This window comes from Meles meles, chromosome 6, assembly GCF_922984935.1.
Source record: "Meles meles chromosome 6, mMelMel3.1 paternal haplotype, whole genome shotgun sequence".
In the NCBI taxonomy this organism is placed as follows: domain Eukaryota; kingdom Metazoa; phylum Chordata; class Mammalia; order Carnivora; family Mustelidae; genus Meles; species Meles meles.
Window position 1 is genome coordinate 41,858,293 of NC_060071.1, and position 27,338 is coordinate 41,885,630.

The following is a 27,338-nucleotide window of genomic DNA, read 5'->3' on the forward strand; positions in this document are numbered from 1 at the left end:
TGCTGCAAAAACAAGTCACCAATTTCTGAAGGAAAATTGGGTGTTTCCTCTGATTCTGTTTCTTAGGGTGAAGCTGTATTTAAGGCTCCGACCCTAAAGATTTTTACTTTTTTTTTTTTTTTTTTTTTTTAATTTTCAGTGTCATTCAGATGGCTCACTTTAGTTTATTGGGATAGAGTTACATAGCCTTTCTCTAGACTTTCCTGTCCATTTCATTGTAATAAATATTAATTATTATTTATAGTTGCCGTGTCATTATTATAAACCCAATCTTACATGGGGCACTCAGCTACTAGTCCTAATGGTGTATGATTTTCCTTTTAGGTTCTCTGGGGCCTCTGTTTGCAATTCTCTGCAGAAACTATCTCAGCATCACAGAAGGTTACTGCAGTTTATTCCCACCATGGGCAAGGGGAATATTCTGCGGGGGAAATGAATGAATGTATTGGATTATCTACTTACCATAGGAAAATTTTCCATTTTCCATTTTGTTTGCTTTTTTCCCACCAGAATCCACAGGTTCAGAAAATTCTCAAAAGCTCTTATAACTACCTTCACTATTTCGAATACCACTTGCCAAATTGGGTGGTTTAAAAAAAATTTTTTTTATTGTTTTACTATTGTTGCATTTTTCTGGCTTAATTTCTTTTCACCTGTGAATTACTATTTCAACAAATAGACTCTTAATTTTGTGTCTCTAACCTGCCATTGAGACTTTTAATTCACAATAATTCCAGGGAGGAGCAGTTACTACTAGAGAGGCAGCATTCCATGGTGGGCTCTGGAATTAGATTGCTTGGGTTCAGACTCATCCTGCTACTTGCTATTGAATATCATGTAAATTATGTAAATTCTCTGTGTTCATTTCCTTACTTGTGTAATGAGAATAATAGTTCATGTGTTGTGAAGATTTGTGATGTTGTAAGGTTTAAGTGAGTAGAACCCTTAACTCATATTCTTGCAAATAGTATCAAATAGATGCCAATGCTATTATTGTTGGCACAGAAAACCTTAAATTATATAGATTAAGTGAAGACTTCATGTGTATTCCTAAAAGGAATCCCTGATCTTTCATCTATGTTTTATTTACTTTTACCTTCAGGGAACTAAATCCAAGCCACAGATTTACCACCCATATGAGCCAGTTATCAAAGGAGCATTACACTTTTAATTTGGGCTTACCCTTAAAGATGAGTGGCTTTCTTCATAGGAGCAGGAAGAGGCAATTTAAATGGCTGAATCCTGGTCAGTGTCACGGTGGCCGACAAGGGAATCTAAAAGTACTCTAGATATTACCAAGATACACATTACTGTTTTAAATCATGAACTGTGAGCTATTATGCCTGTGGGGTCAGGATCTAACAATTAGCACAGTCAACACTGTTGCCAAGTGGCTATGACAGCCTGTATTAACACTGAACATCAAGACCAGGTAACAAACTGAAACTATTACTTTATTTCTGTCAAATTTTGCTTGATCAACACCTGGAGTAATGGACGCACTTTTATTTATAGAACATTAATGTAAAGGGGCCTAGAGAAGATTAACTCATTTAACAAATACGGTCTCTAATATTTATTATGACAAAGGACTAGCTTTTAATCCAGGTTAAATGGTCTATTTTGGATAAGAAAAAAACTACATAAGGGTTAAATGAACTGTTAAGGAAATGTACTCTTGATTGCTTTGTTTTTTACCATCTGGAAAGTGCATCACAAATTACATAAAACTTGTAAGTGGGCTTTAGAAGCTTTCTCTCATAAGTTGGGGCTCTCTGTATAGCTCAGAAACTTTCTGAATTTAGTATGAAATATGAGACTTTTTTTTTCCTAGATGATAGTATATTTATGTCCTACAGAACAGTTTGGCAATATCTAGTAACTTTGAAAGTGTGCGTACTCTATAACCTAGGAATTCCACTCCTAGAGAAAATTTCACATAAATTGTCATGTATATGCAAAGAGACATACTACTGAAGTGTTCATAGCAGTCTTGTTTGTAATGGAGAAAAGTGGAAAGCAAACTAAATGTCATTGAAAGGGGAATGGATAGATAAATTGTGGTATGTTTATAAATAGAATATTATATAGTAGTGACATGTACATACCAGTGCTACACATTTTCAGCATGTGTTAGTCTTACATATTGAATGTTAAGTGAGTAAAGAAAAAGGGATACTATTTAGACAACATTTTGAAACATGCAAAATGGTGCTATATATTAGGGAATGTGCATATGTAATAGAAGTATTAAGTAATGCATGAAAGCAATAAAAAGACAAACTTGGGATATTGTTTACTTCAGAGGGGAATTCGAGAGAATTCCATAGGGGTTGAGCTGTATTGGCAATGTTTTATTTGTTGAGTGGTGGATATGTAGCTATTTATTACATACATTTTTACGTATGTAAACTAATTTAGAAACATTTAAAAATTGGGGAAAATGTCAAAATGTTTCTGATTTTGCATTTCATTTGAGGTAAAATGGGACTTTTTTTCCCCTACTTAGTTGATACTATTTCTGTATAATTACCCATTTTCTACAATGAAAGTATGGTACTTTAATCATGTTAGAGGAAAAACTGAAAAACTTATCTTTTTTTGAAAGCAGTAAATGGTTTTCATAGAAATTTTAGAAAATATAGACAACTAAAATTTAAAACTCGTAATACTTACAGTTTCTAGTCTTTTTCTTGTAAATTGTATAGAGGTTAAATATTATTCTATATACTAATTGATTTTTGTTTTTATTTTTCTCACCTAATACAAAATAAACATTATTCAACAGAATTTAACATATGGAACTGGTGTTTTAAAATTATTTTAAAATATGTTATTTAAAAAAAAATAAAAATATGTTATTGTACTGAATGCAAGAACATTGTTTTGCTTATTGGTAGGTATCCGTTCTTACAATTAGTTATCCCTTCTTAATGCAAGAATTATTGTGGCAGTGTTATTTGTTCCTGGATTTGATTTATTTGAATTGATCTCACAAATAGCAAATATTTAGATTTTTTAAGAAGATCTTATTTATTTGAGAGAGAGGGGTATCATGAGCAGGGGGAGGGGTGGAGAGAGAAGCAGGCTCTCTGCTGAGCAGGGAGCCCAATGCAGGACTCCATCCCAGGACCCTGGACCATGACCTGAGCCAAAGGCAGACGCTTAACCCACTGAGCTACCCCAGGGCCCCAAATATTTAAAAATATTTATTGAACACTTATTTTATGCTTGACTGTTGACATACAGTAGTAGAAGATAAAAGCTTTAAAATATGTAAGAGTCAGACATTTACTGCCTGAGCCATCCAGGTGCCCCAAGTTTGTTATTTTTTACTAAAACTTTTATAGGGGCTCCCAAGCATCTGCCTTTGATTCAGGTCCTGATCCCAGGGTTCTGGGATTGAGCCCCACATCAGCTCCTCAGTGGGGAGTCTGCTTCTCCTTCTGCACCCCCCTTCATGCTTGTACTCTCTCTCAAATAAATAAAATCTTTAAAAAAGAAACCTTTTATAGGTGTAAACTCAGGATGTTAATTTAGGAATAAACGAAATTAACAGGTGTCTTAAAAATTTTATACATGTTGCACAATATTTTATAATTTTTAAGGTAGAGAATTTTCTAATTGAGTTTACTTCTCATTGTTTTTCAAATTTTTGCCCTAAATGGAGCATCTTTTTCTGAACTGGAAATAAGTTAGACTCTAAGTTTTGCCAGTTAATGAGAAGCAGCCAAAATCTAAAGATTAGAAACCATCAACAGAATAGTATGCTTCTTGTCTGAAGTTACTGTCTGTAGTTTTGGTGAGAACCACATAGTAGGTGGAGCTAAAACTTAAAAAAATTGGAACCTCTTCTATGTAATATTTCCTGTATTCTTAGAAACAGCAATCCTTGTGGTGCTGCTTATTTATAATATCACAAACTAATATAACAGCATTATTCTTAATTTACATTTTGCCCTTGAATTTTATATATAAAATAAGTATAGATGTGTTAATATTTTTTAATAAACTAACTTACATTACATCCTTTTATACTCGTAGTGCAAAAATGTTCTTCACTTTATATGTTTCATGTGTTAACGGATTTATGATTTTGATATAGCCATTCCTAAAGAGTTAACTTCCAAAATCTGTAAGAAGTATGGCAATTGAGAATTTAGACTCGAAAAACCTAAAATACGGAGACCTACAATATGGAAAAAAATTAGTCAGAATTAAGTCTCTTAAAAGCACCAAAAAGAGATTTGCTCATCCTTATTGAACTTAATATCAAGGAAATTTACAAGAACTTCAGGAGCAAGACTTACTTTTTTTTTTTAATATTTTTTATTTATTTATTTGACAGAGATCACAAGTGGACAGAGAGGTAGGCAGAGAAAGAGGGGGAAGCAGGCTCCCTGCTGAGCAGAGAGCCTGATGTGGGGCTCGATCCGAGGTCCCTGGGATCATGTCCTGAGCCAAAGGCAGAGGCTTTAACCCACTGAGCCACCCAGGTGCCCCAAGACTTACTTTATATAGCATATAATACTGGTACAGAATAAGAGGGAAACTTCTTATTAGAAGTTAATGATTCAGAGTTTGAGTCCATCTGTTTTGTCATCTTGGTTACTCTAAACTTTAGTTTTTTAATACGTAAAATGAGAATCTTGGCTATATTCGCCTCATAGTGTTAGTTTTAGAATCCCCTGTGAATTTATTATGAGGTATATGGCATTTTTATTAACTTCAGCGAGCCCAGTTCCTCACTTCCAGATCTTTAGCAAGACACTCAGCTTAACTAATGTCTCCTCATCTGTATGGTAGATAAAATGAGTGTAAACACTATGGTTTGTTGGGCTCTAAAATCTTACATACTGTCTGGATTCAGTAATATATTTTTTACTTTTCCCATTTCAATAAACTTTTTCCTGTTATGCCTAAAGATGTTTTGATTTCTCCACATAGAGAAGGAACTTTGAACAGATGAAATATAGAAAACTTTCTGCTTGTAAACTTTCAAACATGACAAAGCTATAGGCTAGAGCAAAAAAGCATCAAATCTGCTTCTAACAGATGACATTAGCAATTACTTGGATACATTTGTGAACATGAGTGGGCTCACTTAGAACTGAACCCGTATGTACTTTTTTTAGGTGATCCTCTGGGATCTCACATTCAAAAGTAATTTATGTCCTTGTACTAAGCAGTGTTTTATGTATCCATCATATTTTTGGAGAATCCTTTTACCTCTCAAAGAGTTTGATTCTCCCTCCCTTCCCATCCAAGACAATTTAAGACTTGCTATTCAGTCTGGTGTTACAGTAATTGTATGAAACCACTTCCTACCCTTCATCAATAAAAACTTACCTGGCGGGGTGCTTTGCTGTCTCAGTAGGAAGAGCATGTGACTCTTGATCTCAGGGTCAGGGTTTGAGTTTGGGAGTAGAGAATACAAAAGAAAGAATAATAATAATAATAATAATAATAACTTTAAAAAAAGTTACCTGGAGGGGTTATTCATCCTCAAGAAAAACTTAAATACATGGGGTACCTGGGTGGCTCACTTGATTAAGTGTCTAACTCTTGATTTTGGCTCAATTTGTGATCTCAAGATCATGAGCTTAAGTCCTGTGTCAGGCTCTGTGCTGGACGTGGGACCTGCTTAGGATTCTCTTTCTCTCCTTCTGCCCCCCCACCCTTACGCTCTCCTCTCTCTTTCTTAAAAAAATAGAAAAAAGAGGGGCGCCTGGGTGGCTCAGTGGTTTGGGCCACTGCCTTCGGCTCGGGTCGTGATCTCAGGGTCCTGGGATCGAGTCCCGCATCGGGCTCTCTGCTCGGTGGGGAGCCTGCTTCCCTCTCACTCTCTCTGCTTGCCTCTCTGCCTGCTTGTGATCTCTCTCTGTCAAATAAATAAATAAAATCTTTAAAAAAAAATAGAAAAAAGAAAAACTTACCTAATGACATGCAAAATTCTCTGCTGGTCTCTTTTGGAATTGTAAAGAGGAATAAAACATTTTTTCCCTTTAGGAATTTATGAATCTGGATGACAAAATCTATTTCTCTATCAAGAAAATTTATTATATATTAGCATCTGACCTATTAAAGGATAACAGAACCTTAACATACTGAATATTAAGTAGCTTTTTCATATGTAGGCCTGATTAACAGTGTTAGTTTTTCACTCATTCATTAAATTAACAAATTTTATTTTTAATACTGTGTGCCCATTAATGTGCTTGTCACTAGTGGTAGAGTAACATGATAGAGACACAGTCCCTGCTTTCAGATAACAGACTACTGTGATCAAGTCAACTCACTTCTCTTTTTCATGGGTATATTTTAACTGAGAGAGACAATCACATTCAAGGATTAGCTTAAAAAATACAACATTCTTTATCTAGACATTTATTTTGGTAATTTATCATAGGGGTAAATAAAGAAATACAATAAGGTCACTTGTTTTCTTTTAAATTTCATTTGTTTTATTTCTGCATGGTTTTATTTCCATTTTACTTCTCTTTGAGATGTGACCACCCATTTGTACCCAGGTCTGGTCCAAAGCTTTCTTAAGATTTTTCTTTTTAAATATATTTATTTGACAGACAGAGATCACAAGTAGGCAATGAGGCAGGCAGAGAGAAAGAGAGGAGGAAGCAGTCTCCCTGCTGAGCTGAGAGCCCGATGTGGGGCTCCATCCCAGGACCCTGAGATCATGACCTGAGTTGAAGGCAGAGGCTTTAACCCACTGAGCTACCCAGGCACCACCCCCCCCCCGCCAAAGTTTCTGATGGCTTATGGCTTTTAGCTGATTCTACTGGCTTTGACCACGTAGAAGCTAGAGGATTTCAATAGCTGGTGTGAAATCTTGTGGCTCTTTGAATACCAAAAGTCTGTGGTTTCTTCATTCAATCCAGTTAAATAAACTGGTACTTCATCAGCCTTCTTTCTGCCACTTAGTGGGTGTTCCGTAGAAAAGCTCATTTAACCTTTATAATATCTAAACCCTTGCAGCATTGTAAAGATTTAACAGCTGAAATCTCCAATCTGTCATTTATTGAGCAACTGCTATATATGTACCAGCCATTGTTCTGAGGATATAATCATCACACACACACACACACACACACACACAAAACAGACACAGTCCCTGCCTTCTCAAAATTTGTTTGACGTAATGACTTCTAAGTGAAATGATAAAAATGATGATGAGCTTTTATTGTGTGCTTACTATGTGCCAAGCACTTTTCCATTTGCTACAATGTATTAACTCATTACTCCTTACAACAACCTGTGAGATGAAGGTAGTATTTGTTATTATTCTGATTTTATAGATAATGAAACTGAGGCAAGAAAGATTACTTTGCCCCAAGTCACACAGCTAGCATGTGTGGATGAAAAGATGGAATTCACATCTGCCAATCTGGCTCCAAAACTTCCACATTTATCCACTACACCGTACTGTGCAATTATAACAGATAATTATGGTATAATTTAAAAGGATAATTAAATAGGTAATTTCAGTAAGTGTGAGCAGTGATATAATGGAAATTCTTGCTGTTGTGGGAGCCTAGAATGAATTCACCCAATTTGGTATTATTAGGGTCTGGGAAAGAGGAGAACCTTTTCTGAGAAAGTAAATCTTTATTGAAATAGACTTTTCCCACCCCGCCCTTCTAAACTATTGAAAAAAATTGGAAAGAATATTTTAAAATAGGATTAGACACTAGTTTTCATACAAAGAAATAACAAAATAGGTTAGAAAAACCAGGAATCTGTTCTCAATCTGGGGAGGTACTCTGGTGATTACACTTTATTTATTGGTTGGGTGAAATAAAATTTTTTAATGAGCTGTTTAAAAAATTATCCAGTGGTAAAAAGTTCTTATATTTTTGATGAGAAAAATAAGAATAGAGTATTATTATGTAAATAAATAATACTAGGTGCTTTTGTTTTGTTGTTTGTGGTAGAAAATATTTGACTTACATGCCGCTTAAATTAGTTTAAAAATGGTAGGAGATTTGATTGATTACTTCAGGTCTACTGTCACATTGGAGCAGGGATTACCATTTCTGAATTCTGTGCCATGAAAAGAACATAGAAAAAAGTACTAAATGCATTTTTTTATAGAACATGTTCCACAATATAAAGATTTGGCAGAGTGTTATGCATTCAAATGAGGCTGTTTAGGATTTGCATATTAAGTTACAATTTAGATAGATTTTTAAGTATGAAGTTGAACAGTTTTTGTAATCTGTGCAATGACTGATTTTGTCAGTTATTGATATTTTGAGTTCTTTCCATTTTTTTAAAGATTCATCATTTTTGAGAGAGAGAGCATGCGAGCACAGGGTGGGGGGACAGAGGAAGAGGAGAGAGAGAATCTCATGCAGACTTCCTGCTGGTCAGAGCCCAAGGCAGAGCTCAATTCCATGATCATGACCTGAGCTGAAATCAGAAGTTGGACACTTAAGCAACTGAGCCACCCAGGTGCCCCCTCCATTTTTATCGTAAAACGGGAACAGTAATTTTTTAGGGTGCATTTGGAAGTATTTTTGACTAAAAATATTATGACAAAAGCTATATGATAGATGAATCTGGTAATACTGTATATTCTTCATAATGTAGTGTTTATCATCTCATACAAAAGTCTCATGGTTATTTTACTATGAAAATGGATATTTTACTCTGAAAATACTTATTTTCATAGTAAATCCATTTTATAGAATTCAAGATCTGAAGTAGGAGCTGTAGGGGATCAGGTTTGACCATTTTTATTAGCATAGTATTGCTCCATCAATTTAAAATATGTGCCATGGTTGTTCTGTATTTAATGATCTTACGGGTTTATTTCCTTTTCATTATTTCCTTTTCATTCCAAAATTGAATATAGCATTCATTTGTCAATTCCATTGACTGATCTACTTGGGCTTCATCTTAACAATTTCTTGCTTTGTTTTCCTTTTGTTTTACTCTAACTCCTCCCTCAGGCCAGTCACCTTCCCCTTATTTTCTCCACTCTTTAATATTCTGGCTGGTCCCTGTATGGTTCTGCTATCTTCCTTACTGTTCTGTTATCCCCATACTGTATTATATTATGGCAGTCTTCTCTTTTGCCATTTCTACTTATGAGCATCCATTCTCATTGCCTATGTGGTACTCAGGGAGTCTTCTGTTTAAACACCAGGTTAACTAACTTCTTCCATTAAAGCTCTATTTGACATCTGTTGTCTACTTAAAACTGTGTGGAGGAATATATACCTACATACATAAAAATAGTTTGTTATTCTAATTGCTTTAGATTTTTTGGTGAACTATGGGATTTCTCCCTAATTATTCTTACCTGGAAACTTCTGGCGTTTTAATGTGGTTCTTATTTGAGGGAGTCATGGTACCTGGCTATTATGTTCCAAGCCTTGAATTTTTCCTGTCTATATGTGAAAGAGATCTTTATTTCCAGATTGTCTTGGTTCTTACTACTTAAAGTGTGGTCTGTGGACCGGTAGCATCACATCACCTTTGTGGTAGAAATGCAGAATCTCAGGCCCCACTCTAGACCCTATGGCTCTTTTTTTTTTTTTTTAAGATTTTATTTATTTGACAGAGATCACAAGAGGCAGGCAGAGAGAGAGAGGAAGGGAAGCAGGCTCCCCGCTGAGCAGAGAGCCTGATGCGGGGCTCGATCCCAGGACCCTGAGATCATGACCTGAGCCGAAGGCAGAGGCTTTAACCCACTGAGCCACCCAGGCGCCCCTAGACCCTATGGCTCTTAATCTGTATTGTACCATGACCTCTAGCCAGTTGATATGAATATTGAAGTTTGCAAAACACCGTTCTAGGTATCAACCAGCTAGTCGACACATTATCGTGCTGACAGAGACTGTACTTTTCTAGAACCAACTTAAACATGTGACAAAGTGATCTTATTTAAATGTTTCTAAATAACATTGTAACTTTTCATCATGGTTCACAAAAAGTTCTGTTCTGGTGGATATCACTACTACTGTGCAGAAGCAATGACAGTAATAATCTCGAAACAGTAGCCAGTTTATCTTTGAAGTGAGTTTTGATGTGTGCTAGATCCAAAACCGTGACAGCCATTTATAAGCCCATTTTCTTTGTTCTGTCCTCTAGCATCAGTTTGCATCTGTGGATGAAGATCTGTCTTTTTTTTTTTTTTTTTTTTTTTTTTTTTTGCTTCTTGGGCTGTGACTTTTCAAGAAAATTGTATGCATTAAGATGAACCTTTAAGGTGCGCCTGGGTGGCTCAGTTGGTTAAACGTCTGTCTTCAGCTCAGGTCATGATCCCCCCGGGGTCCTGGGATGGAGCCCCATGTCTTGCTCCCTGCTCAGTGGGTAGTCTGCTTCCCCCGCCATTCTCTCTCTCAAATAAATAAATAAATAAAATCCTAAAAAAAAAAGAAAAGAAAAGATGAACCTTTCGGGTGTAGGGGAAACTAATCAAATTTCTAGTAAATTTTTAGTCTTACATGAGCAAATATTAAGCTTTACTGAAATTTTATATGTTGGTTAATCATATATGTATACAATTTATGAATAAATAGGTAGTAATGGCCCATATTCAAATCTTCCTTGTACGTGATGAAAAAAGTTAGACTACTTCTCTGTAGTGCGGTATGACAATCCCAGATTTTCGGAGTAGACTGGGAAATAATCTTGTAGTAGATTCTGTACTGTGTTCTACAGCCTGTGGATGTACATGAATAAGGGACAGTACTCATTTTGTATGGTGGATCGTGAAATAATTTCTGTGTTCTCTGAGCACATATTAATGGGGGCTTAGAGATAAATATGCCCTATGTTAAACTGTATTACATGTAATCTGTGAAGTTAATATACTGTGTGTGTTTAATCATTTGGTGATATCCTAAAACTTAGATCTATTTGTATACTTCTGCTTTAGGAGATAGTTTTAAAAAAAACTTGAATGTTCTTATTTTTATGATCAGGAAAGAAAAAAATGTTCTTTTTTGGTACTTCAAAAATGGAGAGTTCTGAGAGCACACAAAATTAATCTTTTATTCTTCTTTTGCATTTAAATGAAGGTGAACAATGTGGCTCACCTATAATCACATTTCTGTTGGCCTTTTTCTGGAATAATATCTTCTTGTAATGATGGTAAATAGTATTTCAGTGGATGTTTCATAGGTTTTAATGCCTTGTTTGGACTTAAATACCTAAAGGTGACAGTGGGAGGAAGTGGCAGAAAAATACCCAGATGTCTGTGAGATAGTGATATGTCATTTAGCACCTCAAGAGTGTTAAGTTTTAAATAACAGAAGTAGACTCCCAAGAACTGACCTTCGCTAGGAGCCATTCTGTTTTGTACAGCTTCTGCTGCATGTGGCTGTGACTGAGGAGACTTTCATTGTGGTTACCAGAGGACACCCTTGTGGTCATAACCAAGTTGTAAATGTCACCAAGATTCTTCTTGAATGTCTATCACATGTGTATCAGTAATTCTAAAGTAGATAAAAATGAAACAAAGATTCATTTGGGAGTTAGCACTCCCAGAAGGTTAGTTTTAAAACAGAACAGCAGAAGGAGTTGTGACATGCATCCATAAGCAATTGTAATGACTTGACAGTTATTTAGCCCTCAGTTCCTAGCCCTGTGGTTGAACTGACAGCATGCCGGCAAAGGTAGTGAGGCCTGTTTCAGTCCCATTAATGTCTTCTTGAATGTTAGCCTGCGGTCGGGGTAATGATAAATGTTCAGTGATTGATGATTTTATAGTCCCAGGGGATTCTGGGTGAGCTCTGGTTTCTGTGAGCCAAGGCAGTTTGCTTCCGTGTTTGGGCCTCTAAGAAGTTTTCTTATCTTTACTAAAACCATTTTAAGTTAGCAAACGTGTAGATATCACCTGAGGTTTAACTAACCAGGATTCAAAGCCTTGTTTAAAAACAATATGATTCTGTACTTAGTACGTGTTAAGAGTTAAAAACTATAGCAGTTCTTAATCCACAGAGCTTTTATAACATTTATTTGTAAACTTTAGTATCTTTTTTCCTCCTTTTAAAAAAAAAAAACATGTCTTAAGTTATAAAGAGAAATTTAGTAACAGCTATTTTGAAATAATAACATTAACTTTAATATGTTCATGGTGTGTGCAATTTCATCTTCAAGACTCAAGAATTTAAATCAGCTGTTTTTGTTTTTGTTTTTTAAGATTATTTATTTATTTATTTGACAGAGAGATCACAAGTAGACAGAGAGGCAGGCGGGGGCGGGGGGTAGGGGAAGCAGGCTCTCTGCCGAGCAGGGAGCCCGATGTGGGATTCGATCCCAGGACCCTGAGATCATGACCTGAGCCGAAGGCAGAGGCCTAACCAACTGAGCCACCCAGCTGCTCCAAATCAACTGCTTTTAACAAATGTTTTCCTTTTTACATGGTTCAGTTTTTCTAGTAGTCTGTCTTGTTATACCAGTATTGTTAAATATATGTTTGCCATTCAGGAAAAGATTCATTTCTAGTATATTGATTGTGGATTATTTTTAATATTTTAATTTAAACTTGTAATTACCTCGTAATAGGTAGGGTTTGGAGACAGAGGAAGGAAGGTAGAAATAAATATTTTTCTAATTTATTACAACTTGAAAGTATATTTTCTTAGTTTATCCTTTTTTAAAAAAATGGTCTATAGAACTTTTTTTGGCTATAACGAGTTCATAGAGCTAATTTTCTTTAAGATCATTAAGAAACTACTTTAAAACCTTAAAAGGAATAAAAGGAGCACTTCTGTTTAGTTTTTCAAGTAATGAACAAGGAACTTGGTTAGGAATGACCATTTGTAAGTCTGTATATTAATTAGATGAGTGTCATTATGCTCAATTAGCAGGGCTGCCAAATAATCTCTTTAATACTCTGGTCTTTTTTTTTCCCCCTAGGGTTTTACAGACAGCCCTCATTACAGTGATCACTTGAATGACAGTCGATTAGGGGCCCACGAAGGCTTGTCCCCAACACCTTTCATGAACTCAAATCTGATGGGTAAGTTGGTAATTCTCTGCAAGTAGTTTTTACAAAGCCTCTTTGGGCAGAGACGTCTTTTAGTCCTTTGTCTATGTGAGTATCTAGAAAAAAAGTTCTTGTGTTTCTAGGGGCATCCGGGCCTTCCTTGTTCAGCTCAATTTGAGGAACAAGCATTCAGAAATATCACTGGTACCAAAAAAAGGAAGCAGCATTGTTTTTAAATTTGGCAGTGTCTTTGTGATATCAGGCATTTTATGTTTTCTGCTTTCTGGGCAAAGAAGCATTTTGAGACTTTTGTAATTTACTATTTGTCTTAACAGTCGAATCTATATGTGGCAATTAAAAATATGATAAAGGATTGATCTTAAGCGGATTTTACTTACGTTGGACAGTATTTCTTTTGGCACTATTTGATTAAAACTTAATAGAGCATTTAGATGTTGGCAGCATTTGTTTTAAGCACTTGGGTTCATATTGGGGATTTTGAAGTTGTGTTCTGCATTAATGAAGTTGTAGTTTGAAGGATACTACCTACCACCTAAACCGGATTATTATATTTTGGCGAAACCTTTAGGTTAGCTTTTCTTTTTCTCTCCTCTCCCTGCAAAACACGTATCACTCTCTCCCTCACCTCTTTCTTTCTCATGTGAAAGTTTATAGCTGTTCAAGCTGAAGTGATAAGCCCAAGCTTTTTCCCCCGCTAGTTTGGGTGCCTTTTTTTTTTTAAGCAACAGTTTTACCTTTTTACAGAACCTGATTAAAAAGAACTTGTGTTTTATACCATTACTTTTCCTTCTTGCTTGTGCTGGGCCTGGGCATATTAGAAAGCTTTGTTTAATCTGTTATACTTGTTGTCAGTGGCATCATGTAAATATGGAAGTTTGTGTAATTGACATTGATTTCATTTCTTGCTCTGTTTCTTAAGGACGTGACCTATATTATGGTCTTGGAATTGTCCTTTTAAGACACAGCCATGCTAAACTAAGTGGATTATCCAAATCCAAAATCCTGGTGGTCTGCAATTTCTTTATAAATGGTTTTGCTTTGCACAGTCTTTGTTTAATTCCCTTATCCTCTATAAAGTGTTGAGGAGACTGTCTGATATTCTAGTGTGGATTTTGCCTAAAGCAGTTAGCACTTTCAAGCCGGAATCATTGAGTATGACATAAGAATTAAAAATCTAATGAGCAATAAAACTTGTGTTTAAAATGACAGTTTGTTTTAACGTAAATGCAAATGAAAATCATATCATCCCAGGTAAAAATCAGAATTAAATTGAGAACAAAATAATTATCCTTGCACTTAGTCGGGGAAAACTTTTTTATCTTTTTAATTTTCTGTTGAACTTACTATCAAAGTAAAATAGTAAAATAGATGTGACACTCCAAATAATTTCATTCTATACTATATCTTTTCCCCAAGTAGCATTTAATTTATTGTAAATATGGTAGAGCAAACTCAGTCATTGTTTTTGTAATTTCAGATTGAACTAAGCTTTCTTAATTGAGGCTATACTTCTTAGAAATTGCCCTTTTTAAAATGTATGTGTTTATATTTATTCTTAGCTCACAGTTATGATTCTTAAGCCCAGTAGAATTGCATCATTAGCATAGCTTTGAACCAAGGTGACTGTTAAAATTGTTGGGATAAGTGTGGGAATTAAATGAATTCTAAGAAGTATGCATGTCAGTCACTTGGTCTGAGCATCTGTTGGCTAAAAATATTTCTGTAATTCAGTTTGAGGTAACATTTTCTTAAAGACAGAGCAGTTATGAGCGTGTGCTTGTTGGTTTCTTCAGTTTACAGGTAATTATTAGAATACTTTTAATAGTCATGCATACCCTGTGTATTAAATCAGCATCTAAAATAAGTCTTAAAATATTATAAAAACTCAAATTTATAAATAGATCAACTCTTCACAATATAAGTGAAAAAAAACCTGCATTCATCTGAACTACACTGTACAATTAATCAGGCAAAGCTACATTTTCATTTTAAGTCTTAATTATCAAGTCTTAAAAACGTTTATTTACCTATAAAGAAGGGGAAAATGAACCCTGAAAAGATGAGGCAGATATTTTCAAAAGGATTTCACTGGTCATGGCAATACCTAATTTACTATATTTTTTTCCCTTTTATTTTCAATAAAAATGATCAAATGAGGTATCTAGCAGTTTAGTGTAAGCACTCTGTATGACAGTAACTTGCTTTTGGAAGTTATTATCTCCTAAATTGTAAAGTAGTTCCATACAGCAACAGGCAATCCAACTTGATGTGAGCTGAAGAAAATGAACTGTTACGTATCCAAATATGTGGGTTGATAGCACTTGGTAGAGTTACAGTGGATAAGTTACTTTATAACCATTTGATAATTTAAGCAAATTTCAGGCTAAAAACCTATGTTGTTAAAGCATGACTAAGATGTGCATAGCAGTATTAGAAGCATTTGGAACTGTATAGTTCCAAATCCTTCCTAATCATCCTAACAGGTAACACTTCACAGTGATGCCATGAATGAAGAATGCTCAAAAACAGTTAAAGTTAATAGGAAAGCAGTGACATATTTCATTATTGCTGTCAGCATATAAAAATACCATTAAGGCAGGGGGAGAATCATATGCTAGGGGATGTTGTTATTTTTTGTATTATGTTCAACCATAAGCACATTTGCCTGAAGAAATAGTGGATTATAAAGTGCTACTGTCTTTCGTGATGGAGCTCTCAAACACTTTAATGATTTTGCACATTGCAAAAATGAGAAATTTTGTCTAACAAGGGTTGATAATGATTCAGTAATGAACAATTTGCCACAGAAACATACATTTCTGTATTCATTTAGATATTTTGAAGTATTTTACACAGGAAGTAAAGCTATTATTGTTGGATCACTTAGTGTTTCTTTTTAATGAATTCCAGAATTATCCCATTGATTTGTCAGTATGAGAAAAGGGGCTTTTCTTATGTTTCAAGTGAAATAAATACATCCTTTTGGCACATCACTAAGTAATTAGCATCAAACAAGTCTATATTATAGGAAAGCTGCAAAGCTTTGACAATAGCAATGAATTGTACAAGTATCACCAAATAGTCACCTATTTCTAGTCTCTTCTGGCTTTAGTCCATTTCAAACCACTCTTGGTTCTCTCCCTAATTTCAATAACAAAATTTGCTTTTATCTGTTGTTGATTAGATAAATTTTGGATGATGGTAGGATCAGTCTGTTAATTAGATATGGAAATGAATTATTTCATAGAATTGCCTACCTTCAATTCCCAAGTGATTGTGGAATGAACTCCTTTTATCTTTCTACCTCTCCATGTTTATCAAAGCTTTACTTATTTTAGGCTAAATGTATATATATATAGAAAGAGAGATAGAAAGAGAGAGAGAGAGAGTCAATGAGAATTTTAAGGATAGGTATACCTTCAGTTGTGTTCTTTTCTGAGACTTACTCTGCTGCTAGAGAGGTTTTATCCTTTAAAGGATGAGAGCCCATGTGATGGTATAGGAAAAAATGCAGGGCTAAGAGTTAGGAGATGTGGGCTTCATTTTATGTCCTTAAAATTACCTTTTTGATACGGAACTTCTGGGTAGTCTCAGAAGTCTTCTCCAGGTCTAGAATTTTATAATTTTATAATCTCATATATCTAATATCTTTTATCCAATCCTGAAAAAGGCTGCAAACAGAATTATAACTGCTAGTTTGCAAATGACAAAACCAAGGCACAGGAAAACTAAGTGTTTTTTTCCTGAGGTCACAGAGTCAATAAATGGCAAAATTGATTGTAGGATCCCTGTCTTCTGAATCCCAAATAGTCTTTCCATTAGGCATATAAGGTATTTGTTCTTTCTATATAATGTTCCCAGGTTTTTACTAACCCATCATTTTCCTCAACTTTGATTATGGAGATCCTGATCTTGAGAAACGACAATGAAAAAATGGTTCCATAGCGACATAACTTTGGGACACATTGTATATCATGTGACCCTTCTTAGATATTAAAGGCTCTGGGAAAAAAGGGGAGGAAAAGCTTATTTAATTTTCTTCAGCTCCATCACATCCCAGATTCACACAACACACAGAAGCCCTTTTGTAAAAAGAATCATTAGCCTTTGAGGAACTACTTTTTCATGAAGCAAACACTAGGAAATGCTTCTGATTGTTTTAAAGGGAAAAAATAAGAAATAATACATGAAAGTTCTCTGAAATGTAAAATAGCAACAATGTTAATGATACTGCTTTTTATAATTTATTTTAGACATCTTAGCTAATATTGCATGTGGGGTTCAGTTGTTCCAGTACATTATTAAATCTCTTTTTCTGAAGTATTTAAGTTATAAACAAACCAGCTGTCCTTCCTTTGATGTCTATTTGCTCAGCCCTTCTTTACCTCAGAGTTTAACGGGCCTCTTCCAATAGCAGTTACTGTGTTTTATTTTCATTTCATTATGGATTAAATAGGTTTCTGTGGGCTTTTCTGGGAATTTAAACACAAGTACACTTTTCCCCTATGTATTTGCTCTTTCAAACAACCAGTTTCCAAGAAAACTCTTTTGTATACTTGATCCTGACTGCAGTATAATTTCTGATTAATCCAGAATTCTCCTAGAGTCACAAAAAATGGAGAATCACCATTTTCAGAATATCAAAGCACAATAGAATCTGCCCTCAAAAGATTTCTAACTTTGATGTACATGAAATTCCTTCACTAGATGAGATGATGAAAGTGATTATAATGGTACTTAGGGGAAACAGTGTAGCTTAATACTGGTTTGACAGTACTTCATAAGATGAGGCCTTCATACTTTGTCCAGTGTTTTTTATTTTCTCCAGTGTTTATTAGCCTCCCATCTCAAGAAAGGATATGGGTTATATATTCATTGATCTTCATTCTCTGATCTTTAGCTGCTTACAAACACAGAATGTTGGCACTGAGAGAAACTTGAATGAAAGAGACCTAGCTACCATTAAAGAAACCAAAGCCAAGAAGAATGAAATGAGTAGTTAATTAGGAACTACTAGTTGAGTAGGAAACAGGGACCCAACCCTTCTGATTCTAATTTAGCTCTGGCCCCTTTCTACTACACTGCTTCTTTTCCTTTTTTACCTCTCATGTGCAACTATTTGTCCGTTTGGTCCTTTTCTCCACATTATAGCTCTTGTATCTTTTTCTTTCTCCTGCTACTGATTAGACCCTGATTAACCATTCTGAATTGTTGAGTACCTTCCTCCTTCACCTTCATGTACCTGTTCATGCCTTTTTTCTGGCCTTTAATGTATGAAAATACCATATGGCAGAATATAAAATTAAGATTCAGTCTGTCTTTACAGACTTTAGTTTTAGTGTGGTAGGAGAAGTAATTTCAATAATTATTACATGTGTTAAAATGTGAGTGATACAGAGAAGTTCTTACAGAAATTCAGAAGAGATTAAAAGAAGGTACAACCAGAAGTGATCAGGAAAAGTTTTATTGTGGAGTAGCATAATCCAGTCTATTTAGTCAGAACTCTTTCTCTTACAAATGACAGAAATGAACTTAAACTGTGTTTGATAAAAAGTGGTATTGAGTCACATATTGCAGACAGCTAGAGGTAGATTGATTTTAGACATGGCAGGTCCAGGGGTTCAAACAATGTCATTAGGTCTCCTTCTTTCCACTTGAAAGTGTTTGTTGAGAGAATGAGATAACTCTGGAGAGGCAAATTGGACCACGAGGAAATTTGAGAAGTGGGAAAGCGGGGGGGGCAGAGAGGTACAGAGTTTACTACTATCTCTTCCTCTCTGCTTCTAGTCCCCATACTCCAGTCTTTCCAAATTGTTGTAGATTGTCCCTTCTGGCTCCCATATTACAGGATACCTTATTCCTTAGTGGTTTGGAATGTTTTCTTTTAGTGCAGTTATGTATTTTTAAAATAATACTCTGTTCCTGGCAGTGTTATCTCTTTCTATGTCCCTACTTTGCCTTCACAACCTGAAAAGCATCTTCTTTTCCATAGTTAAAATGACCTGTTAGCCATTCTTTCTGAAACCATTCCTATGAGCCAGAGATTAGCTAATGTGTTTTATTTGACAGACAGAGATCACAAGTAGGCAGAGAGGCAGGCAGAGAGAGAGGGGGAAGCAGCTCCCCGCTGAGCAGAGAGCCCGATGCGGGGCTCGATCCCAGGACCCTGAGATCATGACCTGAGCCGAAGGCAGATGCTTTAACCCACTGAGCCACCCAGGTGCCCCGATTAGCTAATGTGTTTTGTTTTATTTTATTTTTTCGTACCCAGTCTGGGAAAGACCAGGCTAGTACTAACGCTTCACTTTGAAAGGGGTTCCAGCGTTTCAGGGGTACTTGTGTGTAGACTCAGGTCCCTTTTATCTAAGCATAATTAAATCTGAATGAATTACTTAGAAGAGTTACTTAGAATTACTTAAAAGAGATGCCAATATTTTAGAAGATAGAGGAAAAAATGTTTGGGGCTTTATTTTGAAAATTAAAAGTAATATTAAGAACATAAGCAATAATTTATATGATTCCCTGGGTCTTAAGTGAACAAAGAATGAATTAATTACTCAGTTTTTTTGGTGTATTTTTTTCCTCAGAAAAATGTTTGGTAATGTAGAAATGTGTTTTACCTTACATTTGAACCTTCTTGATTTTTCTCTTTAGTTATTAACTGACTCTCAGTTTAGGTTCCAATCTGTCAGTGGCTTTGTGTTTAATTAAATGGTTCTTTCACATCATTTTTAAGGACCTCCTGCAGTTTTGCTTCTCTTGCATGATACTCAACTTTTGATGGATTTCTTTGTATTTGCTTTGTATAATGGGGTATTTAACAAAAGACTGACCAACAACATCATTGACTCTGGCCTGAGATAGCCACACCTTCTGTGAGGGCTATTTCACTGGGATTACTTTTTTTTAAAAAAAAGTATTAATGAATTATTACCAAAAAAAAAGTATTAATGGTAATTAATGAATATTTTCATAGGGTTGCAATGTTGCAACGTGGTAACTGTAGGGACTCCTATAAAGACAACCTTTATTTTATAAACCCGTGTTTACCAGTCCATTTGCTCATCATTACTTGTGTGTGTGTATGTTCTGTGATCAACAGTAATCCTTTCTGCTCTGCACAGTTTTATCATAGGTCAGTGGCATAGATCTGATAAACAGTTCTTCCTTGAATCTTCACATTGTTTGTGTCTAATTCTAGCCAAGCAAACATGAACTCTGCCTGTAGTGGGATGCATCACAGGAGGGTAGCTACTTGTTTACTAGAGAACAAAAGAATGATTTTTTTAAGAGGAATTTTTATAAACTTTACAGTTTTCCTAGATTTGTATAATTTGAGGACCACACCATGGCACATAGTTGAGAATTTGGGGCTCTTTCTATTAGGGAAAATCCTAGAGCAACATTATCAGATCTTGCCTTCTATGGGTATTATTTCAGATTTCCTTGCTTGAGGGTTATAAATGATGCCTTTGTCATTTACTGTCAGTTTTTTGAGTGTTTTGTTCAATACTTAAATACTAAAATTCTCATAGAATGGTTGAACTGGAATGGATCTTAGAGGTCATCATAAAGACTAGAAGTAGGAGGAGGTGCAACTGGCACTCCCCTACCCTTTCAAAACGAAGAGTTAGTACTAGCTTGCTTAGTGTCACAATGTTTGTGCAAGTTTTAAGTAGCCACCAGATGACAGTGAATTGTTTTTTAAATTTGAAAGCATGTCCTTAATTGCTTTGGCTTATATGGTGGAAACATTATTGTTTGAAGGTATTCAGATCCTATCTGTTAAATAAATTTTGTACAGTTTAAGTAACAGTTTGCTGTTACTTAATAAGCCTTATGTTTTCTGTGAAGCTGCTCAAAAGATTGTTGCTTGAGTGTCAGTCTGCCATTTTTATAGTCTTCTTCACATCCCTTTCTCTTTTCTTCCTTACAAAATTCAGCCTTTGCTTTTTATTTTAAAGTTTTTATTTACTTATTTGAGAGAGAGAGCACAAGTGCACAGAGGGGCAGAGTGGGGGAGGGAGGGAGATAAGCAGACCCATTGCAGGACCCTCACATGGAGCTCGATTTCACAATCCTGAGATTATGACCTGAGTCAAAATCAAGAGTCAGACCTCAACCAACTGAGCCACCCAGATGCCTCCAGCCTTTGTTTTTTATAGCTCACGTTTTCTGTAGCGTTCATATTGGGTTTGTTTTGTTTTTGTCATTTAGGATTTTAGATTTTTATGAACAGTAGAACTTGCCCTTCTACCTGTATTTTAAGGCTTTCTGATATATGTATGTATGTGTGTATCTCTCTCTCTCTCTCACACACACACACAACACACACACCAGACCGAGTTTTAATTCTTCTTGAGTAATGTGTTTTTGCCTATTGACATTTGCATTGTGTATTGAAATATATAAACAGTCATCCTTATATTACATACTTGTTTTTCACTTTAAGAATATCTCTGGAGGATTGTCAGACTCTCAGATGGTACAAAATTTCTAGGGAGTCACAATTAAATGGGAGTAGAACAGAAAGCCACTTTACTGCAAATTAATTAGTTTATAGTTGTAAATTATATTTATTTATATTACATACTTTTCTACCCTGATCCCTGAGATCAGGGGTCAACAGACATTTTTGCAAAAAGCCAGATAGTAAATAGTTTAGGGTTTGCAGCCCAGGATGCAGAATCAGTGATATTATGTAGGTACTTATTTAACCATTTAAAAATGTATAAAACTATTCTTAGCTCATGGGCTATAAAAAGAACATTTGGTGGCCTGGATTTGCTCTAAAGGCTATAGTGTGCTAATCTTGTTCTAGATAATGTAACAAAAATACTTTTTAAACAGTAGCAACTCTGTCAGTTTTTGAAGAGGTAACAAATGCTATATATGTGTGTATGTGAAATTCTATTGAACATAACAGGGTTATGTGTGTATGTGTGTTTTGAATATCCAAAGTGATTGGTGGCTGTGTTAGTGGTGAATTATTTCTAAAATTTCTAGGGCTTTATTGCCTCTATATAGAATGGTAAGTTATTCACTAGAGTAGTAGTTTTCTCTTGCTTTTGTCTCTTCAGATAATGATATTGATAATTGACTTTTTAGGCAAATGTCGATATCCTTCATCTGAAATCTTGGTGTTCCCTTTGTTTTGTATAATCTAAATTAAAAAAAAAAAAAGCTCCTCCTTAAAATACCCATGTAAAATTATAGCTGTAGTAAGTTGAACTAGCACATTAGGAGAGGAAAAGATGAAACTTAGGCAACCAAGTGGAGATGTGGCAGTGGGGCAGCTCTTTAGAGAGAGAAATCTGCAGAGAATAGCTGTGTAGAAGAGTCTGTAGGAAGAATCTGTGTTGAGAGGGTAGTAGATGATAACGGCTTAATCATCAGACAAGTGCATTGTTGCTTTAGTGAGAGTCTGTACTCTCAATCTGGGAATCTCCCCAACCAATGAGTGTGTACAGTGAAAAAATTACAACATTTTCAGATTTGTATCTGAACAGCTTCTGTAAGATAAATGTAAATTATGGATTTTTGTTACAGTTCATGTAATTTTCATGTGAAGTACCTTAATGGTTTGTGTTTGAGAAGTTTTCTGATTTGATATGCTATTCACCTTCAGTTTTTAGGCTGTCTTCTGTCTAAAAGATTTAATAGAAGATATAGTGCTATATTTGCTCTAGGATGATTTTTGTAAATTTTTGGTCAGGTTTACATACAATGAGATAAGCTCCCATCAGAGAAGTCTCATCTTTTTTTTTACTTTCCTTTCATATAGTCTGAGGGTCCCAGGAAACTGCACTTAGTGACAACATTCAGTGCAAATAGCATTTTTACTCTTGGTATTTGTGTGCAGGCACGTGCACACGTGCACATCTGCATGTTTAGACAAGATAGGAACAAACATAGGACGTATAGGCTTTTGTTTTATTTTACTTTACAGTAAGGTTTCAATGAGGTATCTTTTTAAAAATGTAAGTATTATTTCTAGGGTTTTCAAAAAAAATTTTTTTCAACTTTTTTTTTTTTTTTTTTTAAAGCAATCTCTACATCCAACATGGGGCTTGAACCCAGGACCCTGAGATCAAGAGTCTCACATTGTTCTGACTGAGCCAGCCAGGCTCCCCTATCTTTAGGTGTTTTATAAGATACTAGAAAACATTTTCAGATAGTAGCAAAATAACAGGTGTCTGCTTATACTTTTCCCCCAGAGATATAGAAAGGATATATGTATATATCCATTCATGATTCTTATGTTGTGTGTACTCTCTGTATCTGTTTATATCTTTCTTATAATCTGTCCAAGATTCCTTTGGTCAGCTTGCTACACTGAATAGTTTTAGGACATTGCAGCTCATCTGAACTTCCAAACTGTTTTCTTTGTACAATGTGCTTTTACCTTTCCAGTTTACCATGACACCTGGATGGGAAAACAGTGTCCCAACACATTTACAAAGGTGAATTTATATACCCATTAAATAAAATACATTGTGTCTCTATTTAATTCTACCTGTAAGGAATTTAATCTGAGAAAGTACCTGAAAACTTAATTAGGAATATAAAATTGTATAGCCGTTACAGAAAACATTCTGTCAGTTTGTTATAGAAGTAAATATGCAATTACCATACAACTCAACAATTGTACTCTTGAACATTTATCCCAGAGAAATAAAAATTTACATGAATGTTAATAGCACCTTGTTTGATAATAGCCAAAAACTGGAAAGAATCCGAATGTCCTTCACTGGGTGAATGGTTAAGTAAACTATGATACGCTCATACCATGAAATATTATTCAGTTAATAAAAAGGAGTAAATTATTAAACAGTGCAAAAATTTAAATGAATCTTGAGTGAATTAGGCTGAGTGAAAAAAAGCCACTTTCAGAAGATTAATACTGTATGATTCCATCTGTATACTGCTCTTGAAATGGTAAAATTAAAGAATCAAGGACAGATAGTTGGTTACCAGAGGATAAGGATACAGGTGCATGTGGTTATAAAAGATAAACATGAGAGATACTTACATGCTGATGGAACTGTTCTGTATTATGATTTGTGATGGTGAATACATAAAGCTACACCTATGGTTAAACTGGTATATAACTAAACATACACATGTGCATGCACACAACAACGACAAAAAAACCTGGGAAAATCTGAATAGGATAAGTGGATTCCATCAGTGTTGATATCCTAATTGTGATATGGCAAGATGGGGAAATTCATAAAGGGTATGCAGAATCTCTCTAGTATTTCTTACAACTTCATGTAAATCTACAGTTATCTCAAAAATACATATACAAATAGATAACTGAACATATAAGTAAATTAATTGAAGGAAATCTTAAAAATGTGACGTGTATAGGTTAAGGATTACAGGAAGGAAGAGAGGGGCCAGAGTGTGCAGAGATTATTTTTCTAGAAAATGTCTAATGGAAATCTGTACCAAAATAGTCACTCTTGGAGCCTGTGAAAACCCATGTATTTCTAAAGGAAGAATGTCTCTTGAACTTTTAGTTTTAGGAAACCATACCACTCTAATGGTGTTATTAGCAAGTGAGAAGAGTCTTTTCATCAGTGTTTGTCTTTTGCTTTGTGTACACAGCACTATTGTATCTTTGGGCAATAGAAGGTGGGTGGGAAACATCAAAGGCCAAAAAGCTGTATATGTTCTTGAGGACATCAACAACTTGAAAGCGTCTAAAAATCAAAGTAATCTACATTTCAGTATTGAGTATTTACATTGAAAAATATTCCCACGAGGGCAGCATGTAACACTTGGTGCCTGGGGTGAGGGAAAGAGAGTAAGCATGTCAAAGAAAAACATTGGAAGGTCCTAAAGTTAATTCGTTAGTGGTTAAACTTCACCTGGGACTGATCCTTGTCACCTTTTCTCTCCTAGAGATGCAACAACAAATTTTATCTGGGCCTATTCTCATTTTACTTGAGTGAGAAATGAGGTTTGAGGATCAGGTTAACTGCTGTTTATAATCTCAGATATGAAAAATTCCTTCCCCTCACTTAAAATGCTAATCCTACTTAGGAAATTCTTTTGCAGTTTTCAGATTTTCACTAGTCCCAGGAAGCTGCTTCCCAGGAAGAATTTGAGAATCTAGGTGAAGCTGTTCTGGTGGTGCTTGGGGTTATGTATTTTAGGCAAACAACTCCTTAGTGGAAGTTCTCTTGGAGTCTTTTAAGGTAATTGGATAGAAAAAAGGGGAGGGTTCTTAGACATGGAGTTGAGAAAAAAGTAGGCTAATTTATAACTTCCCCTGCTTTTTTAAAGTTTCTACCTAATTCCTCAATAGAAAGAAACTCAATAAAGTTTCTACCTAATTCCTAATTTCCTCAAATTTTCCTAAGCTTTTTAAAAAGTCCTGCTTTTAAATAGGGGAGCAAAGAGCTAATAAAAACATGCATGCTTCTGTGTTGTCAAAAATTTTGTCATTTGTAAGAAAGAAAGACTATAATATAAAAGATCTTTTAAAATAATAACTGGTGCATTATAAATTTAAGGTTTTTAGAAATATTTTTTAAGTGATTAGCATTAGAAATGTGGATGAGTCTTTTAGGGACAGATTTTTTTTTTTTTTTTTTAAATAAATGAACGCTGAAGTAAAAACAAACCTCCCCTTATTTAAAAAGAGGTTTAAGATAAAGTGGCTAAATCTCAAATTTCCCTTTTTGCCTCAATCTGGCTGTAGGGTATATTTATCAACTGAAGCCCACTGATGCATGCAAAGCTGAGCCGAGTACAATTTTCCCCAGTGGGTCTTCTTTCTTTGGGCATTTGTAGCTGTGCTTCAGTGTATGGGGTCAGCTGGGGAAAGCTAGAAGGGCTAAGATGTCAGCTGTTATAAAGGTACTAAGATCTTGTCTTAGGAAGGGAGGGGGCATCTGTTCTTCTAAAAAAATATATTTCTTATTTCCTATAAAGCTGTTAGTTGGAAGCATGCTCAATAATGATAATTATTAATATCGTAAATGGGACAGTCTGCTAAGTTCTATGGTATTTAATGATTAATTCTGTAATTTGTACTTGGCTTATGCTTTTCTCAGGTGCATAAGTATTTGTTTAGATTCTGTATTAAAAATGAGAGTCTCAAAAAAAAAGAATGTCATACACTTAGATTGGAGACTAACATAAGAATATTGGAATTTTTATTTCTCTTAACATAAAGTATTTTAACTTATGAACCTGTGGCCTAGGTTAACTATTAACTAATTAAGCTAGTTCAGGTTATTTATTTTAACCTATTGTCAAAAGTAGTGTTTTAGATTTTTTGAAATGGAACACTGAATACTATTGTATATCACAAATGAATAGAAATGTCAAAGGCAGCTTACTTGGCTTTCTGCCTTTCTTCATAAAAACTGCTAGTTTAAGGCCATGAGATTTATTTAATGTCATTAAAGATTCTTATTTAAATAATTTACACATTACCGTAAACCACAGTTGTACTTATGTCAATCATAAGGAATTGCTACTCAATGCAAATACATTAGGATATCCAGGAAACATTAATTTGTGAAGGAACAAAAATAAAGAGGTTAGAATGGCCATCAAGCTATATATAATGGACAAAGTAATATTTTAAATCAAGATCCAAATGGTCCTGATATTTCTAATGAGAAAATTTATATATCATTCAGTGTTATTGGAAACCAGACTACAGATATTTGGAAAAACTAAAAATGACTCCTAAATTACTCAGCAAGTTGTAAAGACATAGCTTTCTCAACATACATACTCCTGTTAACATAACAGTATATATCTGATTAGTGTCATAATCAATTGCCTTGAAAGATAATGGTTCTAAGGATCAGTAAAGCACACAGTAGGAAAGAATTAATGTGGTCAGTCTGGATTAAAAAAAAAAACAAGACTTTGTATCCATCTAACTATTAAGATTTTATTTTGAAGGATTCTGTTTTAAAGCATTTTATGTGTACCATAATGAGGGAAAAGGACCTTTCATTTGCCTTTGAAAGCTCTGGCAGAATACTGTCAAAAATTGTTTGAAACTAGAAGACCCTGAATCTTCTTGGCTAGTATTTATAGTCTCCAATCTAGTGTACATGACATTCTCTCTCTCTCTCTCTCTCTCTTTTTACATTCTTATTTTTTTTTTAAAGATTTTATTTATTTATTTGACAGAGAGAGAGAGATCACAAGTAGGCAGAGAGGCAGGCAGAGAGAGGAGGAAGCAGACTCCCTGCGGAGCAGAGAGCCCGATGCGGGGCTCGACCCCAGGACCCTGAGATCATGACCTGAGCCGAAGGCAGCGGCTTAATCCACTGAGCCACCCAGGCGCCCCTACAGTCTTATTTTTAATACAGAATCTAAACAA

General features: G+C 35.0%; 1 protein-coding gene across 6 annotated transcripts in view; it reads left to right on the plus strand.

Moving 5' to 3' along the window:
• Positions 1–27,338, plus strand: part of TCF12 (transcription factor 12) — a 385,612-nt gene that overhangs the window by 186,504 nt on the left and 171,770 nt on the right. For all 6 annotated transcript variants that reach the window (XM_046007718.1, XM_046007720.1, XM_046007721.1 and 3 more), the window contains one exon: positions 12,889–12,991. In XM_046007718.1, the coding sequence (XP_045863674.1) occupies positions 12,889–12,991 (103 nt within the window). The remainder of the gene's footprint in view (positions 1–12,888; positions 12,992–27,338) is intronic.